General features: G+C 36.7%; 1 protein-coding gene and 1 pseudogene across 4 annotated transcripts in view; both read left to right on the forward strand.

The window, feature by feature from the left end:
* SCN3A (sodium voltage-gated channel alpha subunit 3) overlaps window positions 1-23,087 on the forward strand; it is an 83,062-nt gene that overhangs the window by 13,836 nt on the left and 46,139 nt on the right. The window contains exons 7-11 of one of the 3 annotated variants that reach the window (XM_080667289.1): window positions 459-665; window positions 7,540-7,830; window positions 15,981-16,325; window positions 17,529-17,661; window positions 20,394-20,632. In XM_080667289.1, the coding sequence (XP_080523415.1) occupies window positions 459-665; window positions 7,540-7,830; window positions 15,981-16,325; window positions 17,529-17,661; window positions 20,394-20,632 (1,215 nt within the window). The remainder of the gene's footprint in view (window positions 1-458; window positions 666-7,539; window positions 7,831-15,980; window positions 16,326-17,528; window positions 17,662-20,393; window positions 20,633-23,087) is intronic. The other 2 variants (XM_080667290.1, XM_080667291.1) reach the window with 2 other exon arrangements.
* Window positions 10,248-11,260, forward strand: LOC308247763 (large ribosomal subunit protein eL6-like; annotated as a pseudogene). Its single transcript has 2 exons — window positions 10,248-10,900; window positions 11,052-11,260. The product of its transcript is annotated as a large ribosomal subunit protein eL6-like (transcript).

Raw genomic sequence — 23,087 nt, forward strand, 5'->3', positions numbered from 1 at the left:
TCTTTACAAGGCACTAATTTCATTTATGAGAACTCCACCTCATGATCTAAGCACTTCCCAAATGCCCCACTTCTAATACCATCACATTGGGCATTAGGATTTCAACATATGAATTCTGGGGGCATTTAGGCCATCACAGTGATGTCAAATTAACATGCCTGAAATTTAATTTTATGAACATACATGAAATGACAAATATGGATACTTGTTTATAACATTCTGGAATATAGAGGAAGGTCCTGTTTAAAGTCAGGGTGTTGAGGATCCCAATTGTTCATTCAGTTAGTACCTATATATTGAGAGTTTCTTGTATGAAAGGCATTGAGGGTGCCTTTCAATCTTGGTTAAAATACATTGGATGCTAAAAAGCATTCACCTCTGGTTATCTAATTATGGTAATCAGGTATTTATTGAAATTATATGAAATACTCGTGAAATGATTCCTTTTTTCCCCCTAGACATTACGTGCTGCTGGAAAAACATACATGATATTTTTTGTCCTGGTGATTTTTTTGGGCTCGTTTTACTTGGTGAATTTGATCCTGGCTGTGGTGGCCATGGCCTATGAGGAACAGAATCAGGCCACCTTGGAAGAGGCAGAGCAGAAAGAGGCTGAATTTCAGCAGATGCTCGAACAGCTTAAAAAGCAACAGGAAGAAGCTCAGGTACTGAGAGATAAACAAAGCTTTATTATTATTATTAAAATTTTAAGTAGGAATATTTGTCAAATTGGAACTGAATTTTCATTTGGTATACAGGCATTCATTCTCATTCAGAAAGAAATGTAAAATTGTTGCTGAAATTGGGAGTCAAAGAAACTTTTTAGATATTATATATAAGAAAATTAGCTGGTGGTAGAAAATACATTTGGGATGAGGTTAACTACAAGGTGTACCAGTTAATAATGCGGATTTTTTTCAATAGATGGAGTTACACATATGTTGATATATGTGCAACTTGATATGTATGCTATTTTGTTGTATTGACAGCAAGCTTCAAAACTTCATGTCAAATTTTCTGAAGGTGTTAACATCATAGATATTTTTGCTTAAAAATGTCGAATTTTGTGCCAAAAAAAAGAGCATTTGTGGGGAGTTTTAATTCATTACTTTATTTTGAAGAAAAAGTTATCATCTACTTCAGGAAGCTTATGGTGAACATGCTCTATCTCAAGATATTTGTGAACGCTGGTTTAAACGCTTTAAAAGTGATGATTTCGATGTGAAAGACAAAGAACATCCAGGTCAACCGAAAAAGTTTGAAGACCAACAATTATAAGCATTATTGGATGAAGATGCGTGTCAAACTCAAAAACAACTTGCAGAAAGATTAAACGTTGCTTAGCAAACAATTTCTGATCATTTACAAGCAATGGGAAAGATTTTCAAGGAAGGAAAATGGGTGCACATCAACTGAATGAAAGACAAATGGAAAACCGAAAAGTCATCAATAAAATGTTGCTTCAGTGGCATGAAAGAAAGTCTTTTTGGCATCGAATTGTGACTGGTGATAAAAAGTGGATTTATTTTGAGAATCCCAAACACACAAAATCATGGGTTGATCCAGGTCAACCATCAGCATCGAATGCAAGGCCAAATAGTTTCGGAAAGAAGACAATGCTCTGCGTTTGGTGGGGTCAGGAAGGTGTGGTGTATTATGAACTTCTAAAACCAGGTGAAACCGTTAATACTGATTGCTATCGCCAACAAATAATCAATGTGAACCACACTTTGATCGTGAAATGACCAGAATGTGCCAGAAGACATGGCAAAGTAATTTTGCTTCATGATAACTCACCATCACACACTTCAAAACCAGTTAAAGACATGTTAAAAGATCTTGCTTGGGAAGTATTAACCCACCCACCATATTCACAAGACCTTGCTCCTTCAGATTACCACTTGTTCTAATCATTGGCACAGGCACTTTCTGAGCAGCACTTCAAAACGTATGAAGAAGTGGAAAATTGGGTCTCTGAATGGTTTGCCTCAAAACAAGAAAAGTTCTATTGGGACGGTATCCACAAATTACCTGAAAGATGGGGAAATGTGTAGCTAGCAATGGACATTACTTTGAATAAAGCACTTTTGATGTTTCTCTTGAAATTATCATGTGTGTTTTTTTTAATTACGAAATCTGCCATTATTAACCGGTACACCTAGTATACAATTGTCTCAAGAAAGCTGAGAGGGAATCTGATTTTCAGTTTAATGTGAAAAAGAGACATCACTGATATTTCCAACCATTGTATTTTACTACTTATAATATTTGAGGTTTAATCTGAAGTTAAGAAGTCTAAAATGTTAAGAAGAAAACTTTAGGTATACCTACTCCTAACCATTCTTTTGGGTTTCTGTAGCACAAAAGGTGTTTCCTGCAGCTCCTCTAAGGATATCAGGAAGGCATCTTCTATTTATTAGATTCTAACTTTAAATTCTCATTAATATTATGGCCTATTTGGGCTAGGGACATGTTAAATGGGCACTTATGTCTTGAGGAGAAGAGAAAGGATAACAGTGTTTTATTAAAAGGAAAATATAAGTTGAAAGGTAAATATCATGGAAAGTTATAGTGAGATCTAATTCATGTCAGAGTTACATTGCCTCAAATACATCTGCCAATATTGGGGATGGTAAGGCTTATTAACCATTATATTAAGTATCTCATTGCTGTTTTGTTTTGCATTTTCTTAATAACTAATGATGTTGAGTGTCTTTTCATGTTCTTGCTTTCTGTATGTATAGCTTCTATTGAGAAATGGATGTTTGATCTTTTGCCATTATATTAGCTGAGCAGTTTGTTTTCTTACTAAATTTTGAGTACTTTTTATATATTCTAGGAATAAGTCAGTCCTTTATAACATGTATGCTTTGTAAAAATTTTTTCCCAGTCTGTAACTTGTCTTTTCATTCTCCTAATAGTATTTTTTTAAATAAAAGTTTTTAATTTTTATAAATTAGTTTGTCAAACTTTTTTGTTTGTGCTTTTGGTGTTGTATCTATTTATTTATTTATTTTTGCAAAACCAGCATTATGAAGATTTTCTAATATTTTTTTTCTTCAACAAGTTTTATAGTTTTGTGTTTTATATTTAGGTCAATGAGATTTTTTTGTGTGTAAAATGTGTTTTATAGGTTGATATTGTTTTATATATAGATTAGAGGCCCGGTGCATGGATTCGTGCACCTGTGGGGTCCCTCAGCCTGGCCTGCACCCTCTCACAATCCGGGACCCCTCGGGGGATGTCTAACTGCCTGTTTCAGCCCGATCCCTGCAGGCCAGGGGATCAAAACCAGCAGTCCGACATCCCCCAAAGGATGTAGTAGTGAGCAAGGTGGCAGACAGCCAGGGAGAGTGAAGCAGCAGGCAGCCAGGCAGCCAGGGAGAAGCTCCTACTCTTCCCGGCCCTGATACACCTGCTGCCGCCACTTGGTAACGCTGCCACAGAGGCTTGCACCGCTGCAGCTGCGCTTGCCAGGTAAGCCCTGCATCTGGCTTCTGTCGGTCAGCTAAGCAGCGCTTCCGCATTGAGCATCTGCCCCCTGGTGGTCAGTGCAGGTTATAGCTACTGGCCAGTCCTCCGGTTGCTTAGGCTTTTATATAGAGAGATATCTAATTATTCCAGCACTACTTACTGAACAAAATATTCTTCCTCCTCTAATTGCCTTTGAACCTTTGTCAAAAATCAGTTCTCCATATGTGAGTGGGTCTATTTCTGAATTCTATTCTGTTAAATTGATTTATTTGTCTGTCTTTGCACCAATACCACACTCTTAATTACTGTAGCTGGTTAATAAGTCTTGCAATCAGATAGTGATAATTCTCCAACTTTATTTTTTATCTCTTTCAAAGCCATTTTGACTATTCTAGGTCCTTTGTAGTTTCATTTGAGCTTTAGAATCAGCTTGTTCATTTTGGCTTGGATAGTTTCTATTGCTATATCTTGATCATCTTTTCCCTTTCAGTGTCATGTCTTCTATTAATCCCATTCAGGGTATTTTCCATCTCAGACATTACAGTTTTATTCTCTAAAAGCTCAATCTGCATCTCTTTTATATCTCCCTTGTTTCTAATATTTTGAACATATACAATACAGCTATAATAACTGTTTAAAGTCCTTATCTGGAAATTCTAACATCTATGATGTATATTGGTTTTAATTAATTATTTTCTTCATGAATGGTCATCTAGTCCTGTGTGGTTTTTTTTACATTGCTGAAAATCTTCAGTTGAATTACAGACACTGTTCATTTTACCTTTTTGTTGCTCAATATTTTTTTATTTATATAAAAATTATTGATCCTTTTTGGGAGACATAGTTACATTACTTATAAACAGTTTGATCCTTTTACATCTTCAAAACTTTGAGATTTGTTAGGTAGAACTAGGGCAGCATTTAGTTTAGGGTTAAGTATTTCATACTGTTAATTATTCCCTACTGTTTAGTGAAAATCCTTCTGAATACTCTACCCAATGTCTCATTCATTCAGTCTTCAAAACCATTATTACATGTATTCTGTCCATTTTATTGTTTGTTTCAGGAAGGAGAGTAAATCTGATCCCTGTTACTATTTCTTGACCAGAAACAGAAGTACAAAATAACTTTTGTACATATAGTGACTTTTTGATATATAGGTATTCTTTTTTTTTTTTTTCAGATAGATGGCTCCAGATATTTGAAACTTTATTTGAATGATAGTATATCCTTGGAATTTGTAGTTTTAAAATTGAGCTTTTAAATAATACTTACTTTGAAGATGTACAACATATAACATTAGGTCTTTATTTTAGGCTTTTTTTGTGAGATGGGGATTTAACAATGAATTGCTTAGCTGGTTACTCAGTTCAACCATATATTTAGAATTTGCTGATCATGGGGATCAAGCCCACAACCTGGGCATGTGCCTTGACCAGGAATCGAACCAGCGACTTTTTGATGCATGGGACAGCGCTCAACCAACGAAGCACACTGGCCAGGACATTGTCTTGTAGTTTTGAGTAGGGTTTTAAAACTGGATTTTATGTTTAAAATGCAGTATAATCACTGGCAGTCGTGTGGTTTTATATTTTAAAGACACAGATACAGAGTTATAGAGCCTATTTTGAATCACACAGAAATCTTATAAGAAGAAAATGTTATTCTCTTGTAATTATTAAGGACATATTAATTATTTGCTATAAGAGGAGTTCAGCAAGCCATTTGCAAATAAACAGGACACTGGCCATGTCACAGAGCTAGGTATAAACAGGTACGCAGACATGAGAGGTGACAGGAAACATCTGCCTTTGAGGGACCATCAAATCACTGGAAGTGGAACAAGTGACAGATTTGAGTTGGTGAGTGACACAGAAAATGTGTTGTGTCAGGAGGTTACCATTGTTGACTTAGAAATCTGTTTTGGTTTTGAGTTATTTGCCAACTGTTACCCATAATAGGTAGGGAAATCATGTCTTATGCAAAACAAATTCCGGAAGTGATTTAAATGAACATGAGTTTCAGGATTATGGCAAAGGAATATTACCACAACTTCCTTTGTTTCTAACAATAAGCTAGACAATAAATGATTAGCACTGTGTGTTGCATGTTTCTGTCTATTCAAAGGGGAAAGGTGCATTAAGGACTTTATTTGGATAAAGAGGAATACATGTATATTCCATTCTTTCAATGGTATATATTATGTATATCCTGTGTATCAGGCATAATCAACTATATTTAACTTGCTACAGAGATGTGCTTCATTTTTTCATTTATTTTACAAATATTTATATTTGACATATTCATATTTTAAAATATCTTGTAATATTTCTCATCTTTCATCATTGATGATGTTAGAAGTAACACTGATCCAGGAATTCAAAAAAATCTGGCTATCTGACTATATGCAATTCTGTAAATACACAAATTCTGAATTAATGTTTCATCTGAATGCTAGGCATTGTCTTATACCAAGTTTTAGACCTGGGTTTCCATAATTAATATAGTATTCAATATTAACAAATATCTGTCTTACATTTTATTCGTTGCTTAGCTCAACACATATTTAGTACTATACGTAGCACCATTAATTCCATCACTGAAATCATGTTAGTTCTAGAGAATTTATGTCTCTCTCTATATATTTTTTAAGTTGAGATGAGATTCAGAAATGGAAGCTACTTAGAGTTTCTTTCTCCCCAGGAAGGAAGAAACATAAAGCACAGCATGATGTCAAAACATTATAAATTTTATCTTCATTCTTTACTAAAATATATTTCTGTTATACATTCTGACAGTCTTCTATGAGATATAGAAAAGACAAATATAAGTATGTCTTATTCTTCCCCCAACCCCACATCAGTGTCCAAAACAACCGACAACATTATGCCTTTTTTCATCTTTATTTACTAAATAGTAACTGAGCCCCCGTTTTTTTTATGTCAGGTGACATACTAGGCACACCAAAACATGAAAAAGTCCTGTCTAACTTACAGTCCAGTGGAAAAGATAGAACAAAATGGTAGATAAGTTAGAGTTATTTATACTCAGGAATGGCATATGTACAGAGTTGAACCAGTATCCTCATAATTTAATCATTTCCACTTCCTTGATTATGTTTAAAAACATGAATATACTTAATGAGAACTCAGCTTGGATATGCACTATATTGCTATTTCATATCCTCTCTAGTCATGTTTACATAATTTCCATTCTAAAAATACTATTCATATAAATAAAAATACAAAATATTTGCCATACTTTATCTCAGAGCTGGCTGTGTTTCTTTAGCATGTACAGAAATTTGAAATGCTTAACTATCTACTTAGTGCTAAAATATGGAAAAACATTGAAAAATTATCATAAACCCTTGAATGATAATTTTAGGTACTTATTGATTGATATGTTAGCATGTGTTATTATTCATTATAATAATTTATAACATTGAAGAATTTGAAATTAAAAGTGCTATGTAGTAAATTAATCATGTTTATCTCTGGGATTAACATGACCCTAAGGATGTGAACTATAGTAATAAATATAATTCAAATGAAGTAAGAGGATAAACTAGCCAATGCATTCCCACAACTTCTATCCAGAGATAAACAGTAAACACTTTAAATGATTTGAGTTCACACAAACACACAAATATTTTGTCCTAGATTTAGAAGAAAAAAAATACCACTCAGTTGTTCACAAGTTTCAGAAGAAACACGCCTATGGATGGAGTTGGAATAGTAACCAGACCAGCAACCATGAAAAGAAACATTTGCTTTTAAATGTAGAAGATATTTTTTATCTCCTGAAATGAAGCTAATCTCAACAGAGTTGGCACATCTTTTCAGGAGATGTGCCAAAGCAGACTTTTCTTGCCCTAATGCATATTGCTTTATGGTATGTAACACTGTGTCATTATTAACGGAACTCTTGTAGTAAAAGCACAATGAAATGAGCAGAAGACATCATGTTCACATAGCGTTAATAGCCATAAATGGCAACATTTGTACCATTGAACTGTTTTCAAAGTCCTATGTTCTAACCAGTGCCTCGCTCTGTTTTAAACAGGCAGTTGCAGCAGCATCAGCTGCTTCAAGAGATTTTAGTGGAATAGGTGGCCTGGGAGAGCTCTTGGAAAGTTCCTCAGAAGCCTCAAAGTTAAGCTCCAAAAGTGCAAAGGAGTGGAGGAACAGAAGGAAGAAGAGAAGACAGAGGGAGCATCTTGAAGGAAACAACAAAGGCGAGGGAGACAGGTTTCCCAAATCTGAATCTGAAGACAGTGTCAAGAGAAGAAGCTTCCTTTTTTCCATGGATGGAAACCGCCTGACTAGTGACAAGAAATTCTACTCCCCTCATCAGGTATGGCTTTCTACCAAGTGCTCCAATTTACTTTGTCATTGCTATTGCTTGTTAATTGCTATGTTTTGTTTTGTATATCTGCTTTAAATGAAAGGCAGGTAACCAACATTCACTATAGTTATTTATATTTGTATCATAAATTATTTTTAAACAAGACTTTTATTAAACCACTAGTGGCCAGGTGCATGAATTCATGCACATTGAAAGGAAATTAATTAGAAGAAATATTTTAATATTGCTATTTGCCCTTTCCCTATGATAGAAGTGTCAAATTCACGATCGACAATGACAGATCAAAACACACGTGTGCGATTGGCGCCTGCGAGAGCTTTATATGTATCGCATGCGTGAGTCAACTTAGCCTTTTACAGATATAGAATAAACTTGCTTAATTAGACCTGTTTTCTGATATAGCTAAACTTTTTCCAGCCCAGTGAAGCACCCTAACTTCTCTTTCAGTTAATTGTCAGCAACACAGCAGTAAATATCAACATGAAGCACATTATTATTATAGATCACGCAGGGAGAACAAAGGGTAAAATATTTAACTGCAGCAGTGTTTGACTATATTCTGCACAGTGAGAAAACTTGAAGTTGTTTTCAAGGTCCACCATTTCTTATTTCTTTTCAGTCAGGTCAATTTTCTAAACTTTCTAAATCTCCATTTTCTGACTAATGAAAAGAAAATAGGATTCTACCGAGTCTCCTATTTACCTGCTCCAGGACTTATGTGAGGATCAAATGAGATGAGGCATGGGAAAATGCTTCACAGACATTTGGTTACAGTGTGAAATGTTTCCACCTGGCTATGAAGCAAGTCATGTTCCTGGGCTGAAGAAACTGCAAGGAGGCTAGTCACTAGGGAGAGGAAGCTGGGCGTTGCTACTTGACGTCATTACCCGGCACCCACAGCCACCATTTCTGGGCTGGGCTGGGTTGTGGGCCGCATTTTGTGCTATGGGGTCTCGGCAGCATCAGCTGTACTTGGTGGGCTGTCACTCCAGGGTGGTGGTGGGGCCTGTGTCCCACTTGGGGGAAGCCAAGTGCTGCCTTGTTGGTGGCAGGACCGCAGTGCTGTTTATCTGTAAATGGCAAGTGCGTGTCATGGCAGCTCCTGCATTGAGTGTCAACCACCTGCTGGTCAGTGTGATTCATAGCAACCGGTTGGATGGTGGGAGGGACACTTTGCATATTAGCCTTTTTATATATATATATATATATATACATATATATATATATATATATACACACACACACACACACACACACACACACACACATACATACACACACACTAAGTGGCCAGATTATTATGATCTCTGAACACATAATCTGGCCACTCAGTGTGTGTGTGTGTGTATGTGTGTGTGTGTGTGTGTGTGTGTGTGTGTGTGTATATTAGAGGCCCAGTGCATGAATTCATGCATGGGTGTGGTCCGGCCAGCCTGGCCAGGGGGAGGCCGGCCTGCCTGCTGGTCGAACTCCTGGTCAAGGGGACAATTTGCATATTAACTTTTTATTATATAGGATATACACTGAGTGGCCAGATTATTATGCATTCAGAGATCATAATAATCTGGCCACTCAGTATATGTGTGTGTGTATATATATATATATATATATATATATATATATATATATATGGTAGATTAACTTTTAATTTAAGGTAATCAGCTTTAAATGTTGCACTATTTTGAGACCATGTTTCTTCATCTGCTTTTTTTTTGGGGGGGGGGTGGGTGTGGTGGGGAGAAAAACCTCTCTATCATACTTTTCAGGAAGATAGTTTTACAATCCTTTTCCTTTCTGAGGCCTTGGATTAATTTATCTTCTTTACATCTGGGTTTCTGCCTTTATTATCTGTGGTTCTGATTGCAACATATGTATGAATCTTGAAAAGAAATGTCTCTGGACTTGGCCTTTATCTTCTGATAGGAGAACTGTGCTGTTGTGAGTCTCCATTATCCTGATCTGGTGTCATGCTATGATTCATTCAAATGAAATTATGACCAAAATGCTCTTGAAGAGAACTAAATTGAAGATGGTCTATTTTTGTTCTGATTTAATGCCAACTAATCAATTCTTTAGCATATGTCAAGTCAAAGAGAAAAAATTGTTTTAACTTTCTGTCTGTCAATAAGTTTTACTGTTGCCTAATGTAAAGAGTAAATAGTTATGAAATTGGTGATTAAGTACTTATGACTTTGAACACTGGTTCCATTAAATGTTCATGTGCAATGAATTATTAACTCTTCTAATCATATTAATCTGGGTCATAATTATACCCTAAAGGTTATATTTTGAGAAACACTCTACATAATTAAAATTAAGTTAGAGCAAAAAACTATACATTAACCAAGGGCTATATGTCCTTCTTATAAAGAACAAACTTCTAGTTCTCTTTCCCATCTTGCAAGATGGTGGGTGAAAAGAAAACTGAGAAGCCGGATACTAAGGAGAAGAAGTCTGATACCAAGGAGAAGAAACATGAAGCCAAGAAGAAGGCTGATGTTGGTGGCAAGGTTAAGGCGCCTGAGAAGGGGAAGCCCCACTGCAGCTGAAAGCCCGTCCTCGTCAGAGGAATTGGCAGATATTTCTGGTCGACTATGTATTCGCAAAAGGCCATGTACAAGAGCAAGTATTCGGCAGCTAAATCCAGGATTGAAAAGAAAAAGGAGAAACTTCTTGCTATTGTCACAGAACCAGTTGGTGGTGACAAGAATGGTGGTACCCAAGTGGTTAAACTCAGCAAAATGCCTAGATATTAACCTACTGAAGATGTGCCTCGAAAACTGTTGAGCCATGGCAAGAAACCCTTCAGCATGTGAGGAAATTGTGGGCCAGCATCACTCCTGGGACCATTCTGATCATCCTTACTGGGCTCCACAGAGGCAAGAGGGTGGTTTTCCTGAAGCAGCTGAGCAGTGGCTTACTACTTGTGACTGGACTTCTGTCTCTCAATTGAGTTCCTCTTCGTAGAACACATCAGAAATTTGTCATCACCACCTCCACCAAAATTGATATCAGTGGTATGAAAATCCCCAAACATCTCACTCATGATTCTTCAAAAGAAGAAGGAGGAGGAGGAGGAGGAGGAGGAGGAGGAGGAGGAGGAGGAGGAGGAGGAGAAGAAGAAGAAGAAGAAGAAGAAGAAGAAGAAGAAGAAGAAGAAGAAGAAGAAGAAGAAGAAGCAGAAGCAGAAGAAGCAGAAGAAGAAGCAGCAGCAGCAGCTGCACAATCCCAGACACCAGGAGGGTGAGATCTTCGACACAGAGAAAGAAATATGAGATTACAAAACAGCGTAAGGTTGACCAGAAAGCTGTGGACACAAATTCTGCCAAAAATCAAAGCTGTTCCTCAGCTCCAGGGCTACCTCCACTCTCTGTTCACTCTCACCACTGCACTTTATCCTCACAAACTGGTGTTCTGAATTTCTTATAATAACCTGATTAAATAACTGATATGTTTCCTGAAAGAAAAACAAAAAACTTCTTATAAAACTTCTTTAAAAATTGGAGTAAGTACAAAATTCATTGCTTATTTCTTGGTTGGGAGCAAAAGGCATATACAAGTTATCAATGGGTATTTAATTTATAATTTACATTTAATATGTAAATAAAATAAAAATTAACTCTGTTAATAATTTATAGCTTGAATTTTCATATTAGGACAAAATAGTTATGTACACACAAAAAGTTATAAGATGAACACCGTTTCCTACAGATAATGCTAATATCAAGAGATCTAACAACTATCTGGCATAATACAAATATAAAGTATGATAGTACATCAGTATAACACTTTTGGGTTTAACTTGAACCTCTATAGGCCCAGATTCTTTTTTGGCTTAAACTGTTATCTCTGACATAGTTTAGCATTATTAAGATTATTAGAAGTCATTAGGATTAGTAGTATTTGACACCACAGCTTAATGATTGATGTCATAAAGCCTGTGTTCATATTTCAACTCCAAATTAGTTCTGTGACTATGGTAGAGTCACTTTTACTTTGTAAAATGGTGGATAATAATCTCTACTTTAAACAGTCGTGGGGGATTAAACAATATGAAATACCTATGTGACAAATAGTAAAGCTCTTATTAAGTTAAAATAGGTAAATGAATTCTAAATGAGAAACTAGAAATTTGAGTAGTTTCAATTACTCACAAATGTATATGCATACTAGCAACATTTACATGAATATATCTATGTGTTTTTGAAAATCAATATTTGCCCACCATTGTTTCATCATGATGCTCAAATAAAAACCTGTGGATTAGTTCATTTGGCCATTCAACAAATATTTATTGATAACCTACTGTGTGGCAGAAACACTTCTAGATGCTGAAAATATCTCAGTGAACAAAAGCAATACAATTCACTGACCTCAGGGAACTTTATATTAAAGGAGGAGACAGACAATAAGTTATAGACTGTGTTAGAAGGTGCTAAGTGCTATAGGAATAAGTAAGTTGAAAAGGGGAATCAGGATCACTAACTGGAGATAAACATTTTAAATAGGGTGGTCTGGAAAACCTCACTGTAAAAGAGACATTTCAGTAAATATTTAGAGATGGCAAGGGAAGAGGCTACCTCACGGAAGAGCGTCGTGGGCTCTTCCAGCAAGTGTCAGTAGGTCCCTGGTGCGGTAGTATGCCTGGGATGCCCCACAGGCAGCTGGGAGGCCTGTGCTGAGGAGCCATGGAGAGGCCACAGCAGAGGGAAATTAGCTGACAGCCAGAGTTAAATATTAAAATCAGAATATACACATATTACATGCAGTTCATTTTATATTTGTAGATGCGGAGATAGTGAGATAGGTAGATTGGTAGGTAGATAGGCAGATAGATGATAGATGGATGGATAGATAGATAGATATGTAAAAATTAAAGGGAAAAGCCTATCAGCATAAATATTTACTCTCCTCAGTAAAAGGACACAGAGACCGTTAACACAACTCACAAGCAAAAGTATTCCAGAAGCAGATTACAATTTCTGGTTTTGTAAACAAAAAAGAACTCTGATGGGGACGAGAATCAATGAAGGTAGTGGGGACAAGCAGCATAAGATGGACAGGGTATACTGTTCAAAATAAATATATTTTCTGAAAACTTCAAGGCAGAGAAGCCATATGGTATTTTATTTTTAAATAGATAATAAACGTTTATAATACAAAATGGAAAAAGTGTTCAAAGTTGTACAATGGAAAGTAAATGCCCCCAAAGATTTCATCTATGTTGTTTGGACACACTGAGACAATTTATTTTAAACCACAAGTTTTGTAGCTAGAACAAAGTATAATTGTTGGATAATTGAAAACATTGATAAGAAACATACTTTTAACCTAAAATACTATTCAGTGGACATTTCTATCCAATAATGACTTTGTGTGCATTTACTAGAACATCTTCAAATTCCCTGCATGGTCTTCCACCTTGACTTTTCCAAAACCACTTGAGTTCATCCCTGCATTGTGTTTTACAGACCTGGTTTCTTCTATTCTCCCTTCTGTTACTGAAAACTAAGAAAAATAGTTCAGATTTACCTTCTGGGCCCAAGGTAACATAAAACCCTGGGATGGACGGTTTGGCATGCCTGAGGCAAAGAAAGATGATCTTTCACTCCTTAGAGCACAAAAGCTTGTTTTCCCTGGAGAAAGGACTGCAGCAGCTGTGGGTATTCCCTGCACTCTGCTGCATCTTTTAGTGTGTTATTTTTGGTTTCTTTTCTCTGAATACTATTTTTGTCATCTCCTTTTTCAGTCTCCATTGCCTTGAAAGCTGTGCTCACACCCATTATTATACTTTCTAAAGAGTGAATAGAAGTTTCAAATAAACTCAAAGATCTGGACCGCCTTTGAAAACACCCTGACATAAAAACATGCAAATTAAAGGCATGTACAGGATACATTATGAATGTACCACATACTCCCAACCTTTGCATACAGAATTTCAGTTGCCAAAGATAGCCTCTGAACATGAGTATATTAAGATGATTATACTGACCCGTCCTAGGGATTAATGTAAGAGTGTAGAGTGAGGACCACCTGCATAGAACCACCTGGTGAATATTCAGATTCCAGAGTCCTACCCTCTCTCACGGAACCTAATTCTAGAAGGCAAGGACCTAAAAATTCACACTAAAGTTTCAAAAACAAGTCTGGACATCACCAAGGTACTGATCATTTAAACTGAATCTGAGGAGATTTAAAACATTAACATTCTTTATAATGAGGGCTGAATTAATTTCTCCATAATGCCTAATTTCTTGATCAGTTTGATGAGTGGAAATCTGCCTAACTGCTGTCGATAGTGAGTAGATAAACATGTGTCATGCAGACACAGCCGCAGGTTGGACAACTGGCAGTCGGTATTTCCTGTGGCGATCCTAACCAAACCCAAAGCAACGGCACCTTTTCATTTTATTTATTTTATTTTCACATATTTTTATTGATTTCAGAGAGGAAGGGAGAGGGAGAGAGAAATAGAAACATCAATGATGAGAGAGAATCATTGATTGGATGCCTCCTGCACTCCCACACTGCGGATTGAGCCTGCAATCTGGGCACGTGGCCTGACCAGGAATTAAACTGTGACCTCTTCATTCAACAACTGATGCTCAATCTCTGATCCATGCTGGCCGTACCAATGGCACCTTTCTAAATGAATAGTATCTTCCCCGAGCATCCCTGATATAAAGGGCAACAACGATTATTCTAGTGCTTTGTAGTCTGGGAAAAGTCATAAAAATAAAGCTACGAATGAGGCCTAAGAAAATCAACATTACCTAATTAGGCAGAGGGACCAAAATAAATTTGATGGAGTTTGCCTTTCCAATGTTTTTCCCCACTAAAATGATTTTATTTGGTTTTACACTGAAGCTTGGAGAAAGAAAGGGAAGATCCGGGCATATTTATGCTGACATATGACTATGTATGCACATGTATCTGTATGTATGAATACATTATTACCCTGGCTATGCAGAGAGATAGGAGAGGTCATGAGAGACGAACTGGGGGAGCAACAGGGAGTGTCACAGTCAATGAGAAAGTGAGTAAACAAAGATTCTGCAGACTGAATAAAGATGTCTTTGAAAACTATCATCAAGGCTAGAATAAAAGTTGAATTATTCGGTGCTGCGAGTTTAAAATCTATCCAAACAGTGAAAGAAGAGACTTCATGCTAAATCCTCATTTTCCTGTACCAGAAACTATTAACTTGATTTATTTGTGAACATGTCTAATACAAAATGGTTTTGAATGATCCAGTTCCTTTTAATAAAATTAAAGTGAGATCAGAAGGATAAGCTGTGTTTTATACCACCCTATTTAGCAAAGTCAAGTATATATATCTTGCCTTTTAAAGCACTTAGTGTTAAATGTTAAGTAAAAAAATAATTTATAAAGCAGTTTAGAAATACTCTCTGTTGTCATTACTCTGATATATATTCTCTCAAATAACGTGAATCATGATTAGCCATTTGGGAAACTGCTAGCAAATTTGGCAGACAGCATCATAGATTAACTTTATGACTTTTACTCCCTGGTGGATAGAGACAAACAGGTCCAGAAAAAGAATAATTTCCTATCAGAATCCAAAAGAAGTGAATGAAGAGAAAACAGTTTTGTTTTTAAACCATTATCCAGAAGTAAAATATTTTCTACAAATATTTGAAATCTGAGCCAACAGTCTCACTTGAGCCATAACTTATTTTCCAAGTTGTATGTCCTTTCAGATCATAATATTTGGCAGAGAAAGCAACCTACTACTTGTTTAACTACCACTCCCACCAAAACAAAAAACAAACAAAAAAACCCGCTTGTCCTCTTCAGCATGATGCTCCAGCCCTATAACATTGTGATTAAAAAATACACCTCACAGTACTAGATGAAGATTAAATGAAATGGTCATGGACTTAATAAATTGCAAATCAATATTCTTAGTAAAAAAATGAACACTTTATACTGAAATTTGCATTGTGATCTATAATAAAAATATCAAAATATATGTGTTCTCTATAAATTTGGTTACCTGTGTTTAAGAGCAAGACTATTCTAGACCCAAAAGAAAATAGATTCTGCAATATTAGGACTTTCATTAAATAATCGTGTGTGTGTGCCCCCCATTCCTTTCTTCCTCGCTCTCTCCTCAGTCTCTGCTAAGTATCCGTGGCTCCCTGTTTTCCCCACGACGCAACAGCAAAACAAGTATTTTCAGCTTCAGAGGTCGGGCCAAGGATGTCGGTTCTGAAAATGACTTTGCTGATGATGAGCACAGTACATTTGAAGACAGCGAGAGCAGGAGAGACTCACTGTTTGTGCCCCACAGACATGGAGAGCGACGCAACAGTAACGTTAGTCAGGCCAGTATGTCATCCAGGATGGTGCCAGGGCTTCCAGCAAATGGGAAGATGCACAGCACTGTGGATTGCAATGGTGTGGTTTCCTTGGTGGGTGGACCATCAGCTTTAACCTCACCTACTGGACAACTGCCAGAGGTGATATAGATAATAAGTTAGCTCCTACTGACATTATATACCAATTTGAAATAATCAAGGCCTAATAATGAAATAATACATAATTTTTTTAAGGACTGTCATTTTGGAAGCAGTCCTTAAAATTTATGTATTATTCACTGAATGCAAAACAACGAACTTTTTAGAATCAATTGAATTGTATGGGACCATTAGCTTTCAAATGCTTTAGGTTAAAAAAGCCCAGTTTTTAGAATCTGCAAATTCAGACCTACCAACACAAAATAATGAGCACTTTAACAACTAAATCATTATTTTAGATATATGATCACCCAGAATTGTATAATATTTCATATTCTTAAAATTAAATATTATAGTGAGCAATATAAATAATGGGCAGTTTTTACACAACTGTCAATATTACAGTGACTCAAATATTTTTATATCTATTAAAATGGCTCTAAAATGTTATTTCTTATAAAATGGTATATAGAAATAATTAAGAAAATCTCAGGAAAGCACACACATTTCATTGTACATCTGTGTTTGTGCATGAAAATAATTGGCCCATATATGTCAATATTGTCAATATAGCCTCAAGTAAAATAACTTACCCTTGGGACTATATAATCCTATTATTTATTTTGGGGGGAAGATTGATCTGATTATAAGTTATTGAAATAAGCAGAAAAACAATTTGAATGTGAACAAGATGAAACAATATATGACATTAGCATGCTTATGAAAATTTCCCTGAAAAATCCAGCAGGTTCTGCAATATAATTTCCCTATACTAGTGGTCGGCAAACTGCGGCTCGCAAGCCACATGTGGCTCTTTGGCCCCTTGAGTGTGGCTCTTCCACAAAATACCACGGCCTGGGTGAGTCTATTTTGAAGAAGTGGCATTAGAAGAAGTTTAAGTTTAAAAAATTTGACTCTCAAAAGAAATTTCAATCGTTGTACTGTTGATATTTGGCTCTGTTGACTAATGAGTTTGCTGACCACTGCCCTATAAATTGCATTCTAACTGGTGAATTCTTGGTAAAGGCTATCACCTATGATAATTTTTAAAAAACTGTTTATAACTTAAGAACAAATTCAATATTTTATTACTTGAAAATTGTGACTTGGAAAAATTGCATGTAGCATGGTTTTCCAAAAAATGCTATGTGGTGTTTTATTAGTCATTGAAAAGGGTGGTTTGAGCCATCAGTATTTGTTTTGCAGGGCACCACCACTGAAACAGAAGTCAGAAAGAGAAGGCTAAGTTCTTACCAGATTTCGATGGAAATGCTAGAGGATTCCTCTGGAAGGCAGAGAGCCATGAGCATAGCCAGCATCCTGACCAACACAATGGAGGGTAAGAAGCAGGCCATGGGGCAGGCAGCTTTGTATGATCATATGCTTTGTGGAACCTAGGTCTTCTCTTTATATTGCCACAGTTAATTACCCAGGATCAGAACTATATACTAGACCTAAGTAGATGATACATGGAACATATTATGTTCCCATTGGTTATAAAAACTAATATTGCTCTTATTTCTTTTTTACTTTGGTCCTTATCATCTCTGCAGAGTGACATTTCCCCACTTGATATTATATCAGTGATTATTTACCCTTATATTACATTATCCTTAAGCAATTAGAGTAAACACTTCCCTTTTTAAGTGTTGGTATAAAGAAGCACAAAGAAACTTTTCTTTTAACCTCTAACCTGTTTTCCAGGCAAGGAGGTGGTAATCGGGTTCAGAGAAGCATATGAGTGAGTTGGACAAATCAAAACATGTGCTCCACTTCAACAAGGACCCTAAAAAATCTCTCCCCCATCGTCCACATTCACAGAAACCATTACATCTCCTCAAAGGAGAGCTGACACAATACTTACTAATTTTGACACAGGGGAATGGGCAGTAATTATTAATCCCTTATTCATTCATTAAATAAGTCATCACTTCTTGAAGTTTAGAAGGATAATTAGTACTGCAATGTATGTTAATTATATACGTCATATCTAACATATGTTCTTTAGAAAGCATCAGTTACATTTTGTATCTTGTTCTATTGATGTATTGGATATCTGAGCAGTCACGTCATTATTTTTTAACAGGCTTCACCCATTAAAGTTACTAGCAATTTTTTATATATTAGGCTAAACTTCTGAAACATATAAAGAAATATGAATAACAGTAGATTTGGGTTTTAATCTATACTAAATATATACATATACATATACATATACATATACATATATATATATATATATATATGCACATACATACATACTATATTCTCATTGTGTGCAAGATCAGTGCTGTTGTGGAAACAATCAGAGGAAAGAATAAGTCACATGTATTAATAAAGATCACATCTTTAAACAGTGTTTTCAAAAAGGTACTTTTAAATTAAACAATAATTATTTGACACACTTAATCCTATCTAATAAAAGAGTAATATGCAAATTAACCATCACTCCGCTACACCCACAAGCCACACCCACCAGCCAATCAGGAGCAAGTATGCAAATTAACCCAGCCAAGATGGCTGCAGCCACGGAGAGAGCAGGAGGGAGGCTTGGGTTTCCCCGGTGATGGAGGAAGCCAAGCTTTCCACACACTCTGGCTGGCCCAGGCCTCCACTTAGGCTACAAAGTTTCAATTATAGAAGATAAATAAATCCCAACAGAAATGGCTGCTGCCACAGAGCGAGCAGAAGGCTTGGCTCCACTCCAGGCTACAAAGTTTCAATTGTAGAAGATAAATAAATCCCAGATACCAGGGCCTCCGCTTGGGTCACCAGGGGGCGTGGCCAGCCTGCAAACCACCACAGGCCCCTCGCCCAGGCCACCCCACACTTCAAGGGAACCCCCTCCCTGATCCAGGACACCCTTCAGGGCAAACCAGCTGGCCCTCACCTGTGCACCAGGCCTCTATCCTACCTAATAAAAGAGTAATATGCAGATTGACCATTACTCCAACACATAAGATGGCTGCCCCCATGTGGTCAAAGATCCTGCCCCCATGTGGACACAAGATGGCCACCACAAGATGGCCAGCAGGGGAGGGCAGTTTGGAGGAACCAGGCCAGCAGGGGAGGGCAGTTGTGTGGGACCAGGCCTGCAAAGCAGGGCAGTTGGGGGCGATCAAGCCTGCAAGGGAGGGTAGTTAGGGGTGACCAGGCCAGCAGAGGAGGGAAGTTGGGGGCAAACAGGCTGGCAGGGGAGCAGTTAGACATCAATCAGGCTGGCAGGGGAGTGGTTAGGGGGTGATCAGGCTGGCAGGCAGAAGCTGTTAGGGGCAATCAGGAAGGCAGGCAGGCGAGCAGTTGGGAGCCAGCAGTCCTGGATTGTGAGAGGGATGTCCGACTGCCCGTTTAGGCCTGATATCACACGGATCAGGTCTAAACGGGCAGTCGGACATCCCTCGAGGGGTCCCAGATTGGAAAGGGTGAAGGCTGGGCTGAGGGACACCCCCCCCCCCCAGTGCACAAATTTCGTGCACTGGGCCTCTAGTATTCCTATAAAGCTGATACAAAATCTTGTTTTGATGAGAGAATATAGCAATTTAATCAACTATTATCTAAGTTATTAGGTTATGAAGTTAGTTTGAAGCAAAATAATAAATTCAAAGTGTTTATTTTTGTATTTAATTAAAGGAGAAATAAAGTCTATTTCATGACATTTTTAATGAACATTTTATGAGAATATTTAATGGGATTGTCTTCTCAAGTTTGTTAAGCTGTTTCATCAACTTCTATTCCCCAAGTAGAAATGTCCATTTTACAAAAATAATGTATAATCTAGCCGAAACCGGTTTGGCTCAGTGGATAGAGTGTCGGCCTGGGGACTGAAGGGTCCCGGGTTCGATTCCGGTCAGGGGCATGTACCTTGGCTGCGGGCGCATCCCCAGTGGGGGGTGTGCAGGAGGCAGCTGATCGATGTTTCTCTCTCATCGATGTTTCTGGCTTTCTATCCCTCTCCCTTCCTCTCCGTAAAATATCAATAAAATATATTTAAAAAAATAATAATAATGTATAATCTAGAGCAACAATTCATTTTCAATGTTTTTTACTAACTCTTCTTTATTCTTATTCTAGAACTTGAAGAATCTAGGCAGAAATGTCCACCCTGCTGGTATAGATTTGCCAATGTGTTCTTGATCTGGGACTGCTGTGATACATGGTTAAAAGTGAAGCATCTTGTCAATTTAATTGTGATGGACCCATTTGTTGATCTTGCCATCACTATTTGTATTGTCTTAAACACCCTCTTTATGGCCATGGAGCACTATCCAATGACTGGTCAATTCAGTAGTGTGTTGACTGTAGGAAACCTGGTAAGTTTATTTGAAGTTTACTTAATTCCTTGGGCAGGAGTGGGGGATATAGACTAAAAAAGAAACCTATCTGTGCTGCATTGAAACAAAAAATATAGCCTTTTTTTCCACATGAAAAAAAAAATCTAAAGAAATATTATAAAGAATCTCAGTGATAAGGTCTAAAATTCAACTATTTTGAATGCTGATTGCTTAGATCAATGTCAGTCTGATGGATAATGGTCTCACCAGTTGTAAACTTGTTAAAATTGTTACTGTCATTCTTGCTGGAAATATCAGTCTACTGAAACCATCAGATCTAAATCTAGCTCCATAAGCATGAATTTTAGCACACATAGCCTCTTAAGAAATCATGTCCAATGAAAGGAACACAGTTTAATTTCTGTACAATAGAGGGCATAGTTATTTCAAATTGAATTACCTAAAACAGCAATTTTCAACCTTTTTCATCTCATGGCACACAAACTAATTACAAAAATCCTGTGGCACACCAAAAAAAAATTTTTGTTTTTGACGATCTGACAAAAAAATAAGTATAATTTTGATTCATTCACACCGATGGCTATTGTTGTGTTGGCTCTTGACATTTTTTAATATGGCAATCTAAGGAAAAAGAGGTAGTACCCTGACTAAGTAGTCAGGTATTGCATGTTTAGAAAATTCTTGCCACACACCAGTGTGCCTCTTGCAGCACACCAGTTGAAAATTGCTGATCTAATAAAATGTTTCAGTAGTATTCACACAGAGAAGAAATAGTTGGTAAAATGCATTTGTAATTTAGCCATAGTTTTGGTTCAACTTACTAGAGCAGGCATCTATGTATGTGTGTATTGATATGTACGTTTCCTCCTAAATTGTATAAAGAAATTGGAATGAATGAACAAGTAAGAAAAGTATTTATTTAGTATATTAATCAAAATATTCCTTTTGGCATAAAAGAGAAAAAAAACCTCAAACTAGCTTAAAGGGGAGCGGGGATGACTTCTGGAATGGAAAGGCAAGATAGACTACCAAACCACATAATGGGTAATTTTGTAGTTGGGCTCCAAGAAATTGTTTTAACCAGGGCTTTGATGTAGCCCAAATAACCATTCCGTCTTTGTCTCCGTCAGGAAACATGCTTATCCATAAATCACTGGTTTTACCTCTTGTAACCTCTGCACTGAAAAAGGACTGGCTCTCTTTTTCAGTTCCAGTTCAAATACTAGGGGAACTCTTTGGCATAGCGTGGGTTAGATGCTCACTTCTGGTTTAATCAGTCTGGCAGAGGGTAGAGTCATATGAAAACATGGCAGACTAATATAATCATACACGTGGAGGAGCAATCCCTAACAAAAGGTAGAAAATACTGGGCAGACAGTTGCATAAAACTGCATATACATCTATCCCCAAAAGTGGTTTCAATTTCACTGCTTTATTTGTGTCAATAGACCCCTACCCACCAGATTCTTGAGCAATTCTCCATCTTTGGCACCTGTCATATTGATTTTTTTTTTCTGATTGTTCTTTGATTTTTGTAATCAGTCCAACTCTACTTCTTTGCTTATGCTTATTACAGCTATGACTTTCACTCAACATTTTTATGTACTCAATAACTCTAGTAATTATTTACTCTTGTGATATAAGCTGTGTTCAAGTAAGTGCTATATTTCCAACTGCTACAGACCATTGGTCATAGACAACTTTAAATATAATAGATGACAGCTGAAAAACAATCTTTCTCTCAGTTTATTGAGAGTCCTAACAAATATCATTTTGCTTTTGTGTTACCTCTAGTAGTGGCCAGCTTCAAAGATAGGAATCTTATAGCCATTCTAACTTCCTTTCTCCTATTTCTTGTATACAAATTGAAATGAAGACCCATTACTTCTTCATTCTAGGTATGTCTTTTTTAATCCTATAACTATTATTAAAATAACATTTTTAGTACTCTGTACTCAAGTGCTATTACCTTGCTAAAGTATGTATTGTCTATATTTGTGGGCCAACACTCTTTTTCTGGTTTTTAAGACTCCCCCAATCCCATCTGAGTCCATCCTTCCTATACCATCTTTCTGTGCATTGTTTCTTGATCAATCACCATCAGTCCCATCAGTATAGCCTTACCACTCTACCACACAAACACTACACACATTTTTATATAGTGACATATAAAAAAATATCTCACTGTTGTCTACATGCACAGAGTATTCTGACTCAAATTACCTCATCTTAATTCTGCATATTTTTTAATGTTCAATTCCAGTCTTATCTCCTCTAATGATACTCAGTCCAATTAAACACTCATTTCTTAACTCCAAATATAATTGCAAATAAAACATGGTTGAATATTAAACTCTGTTGTATCATAATTCTTGATTTTCTAATCTATTATAAATTAGCTCAATGGCTAAAGACATGCTCCATTTTTCTTTTGTATCTCCAACAGTGTTTACATGATTGTTGCTCAATAAAT

Source organism: Plecotus auritus, assembly GCF_963455305.1.
Source record: "Plecotus auritus genome assembly, chromosome: 5".
Taxonomy (NCBI): Eukaryota; Metazoa; Chordata; class Mammalia; order Chiroptera; family Vespertilionidae; genus Plecotus; species Plecotus auritus.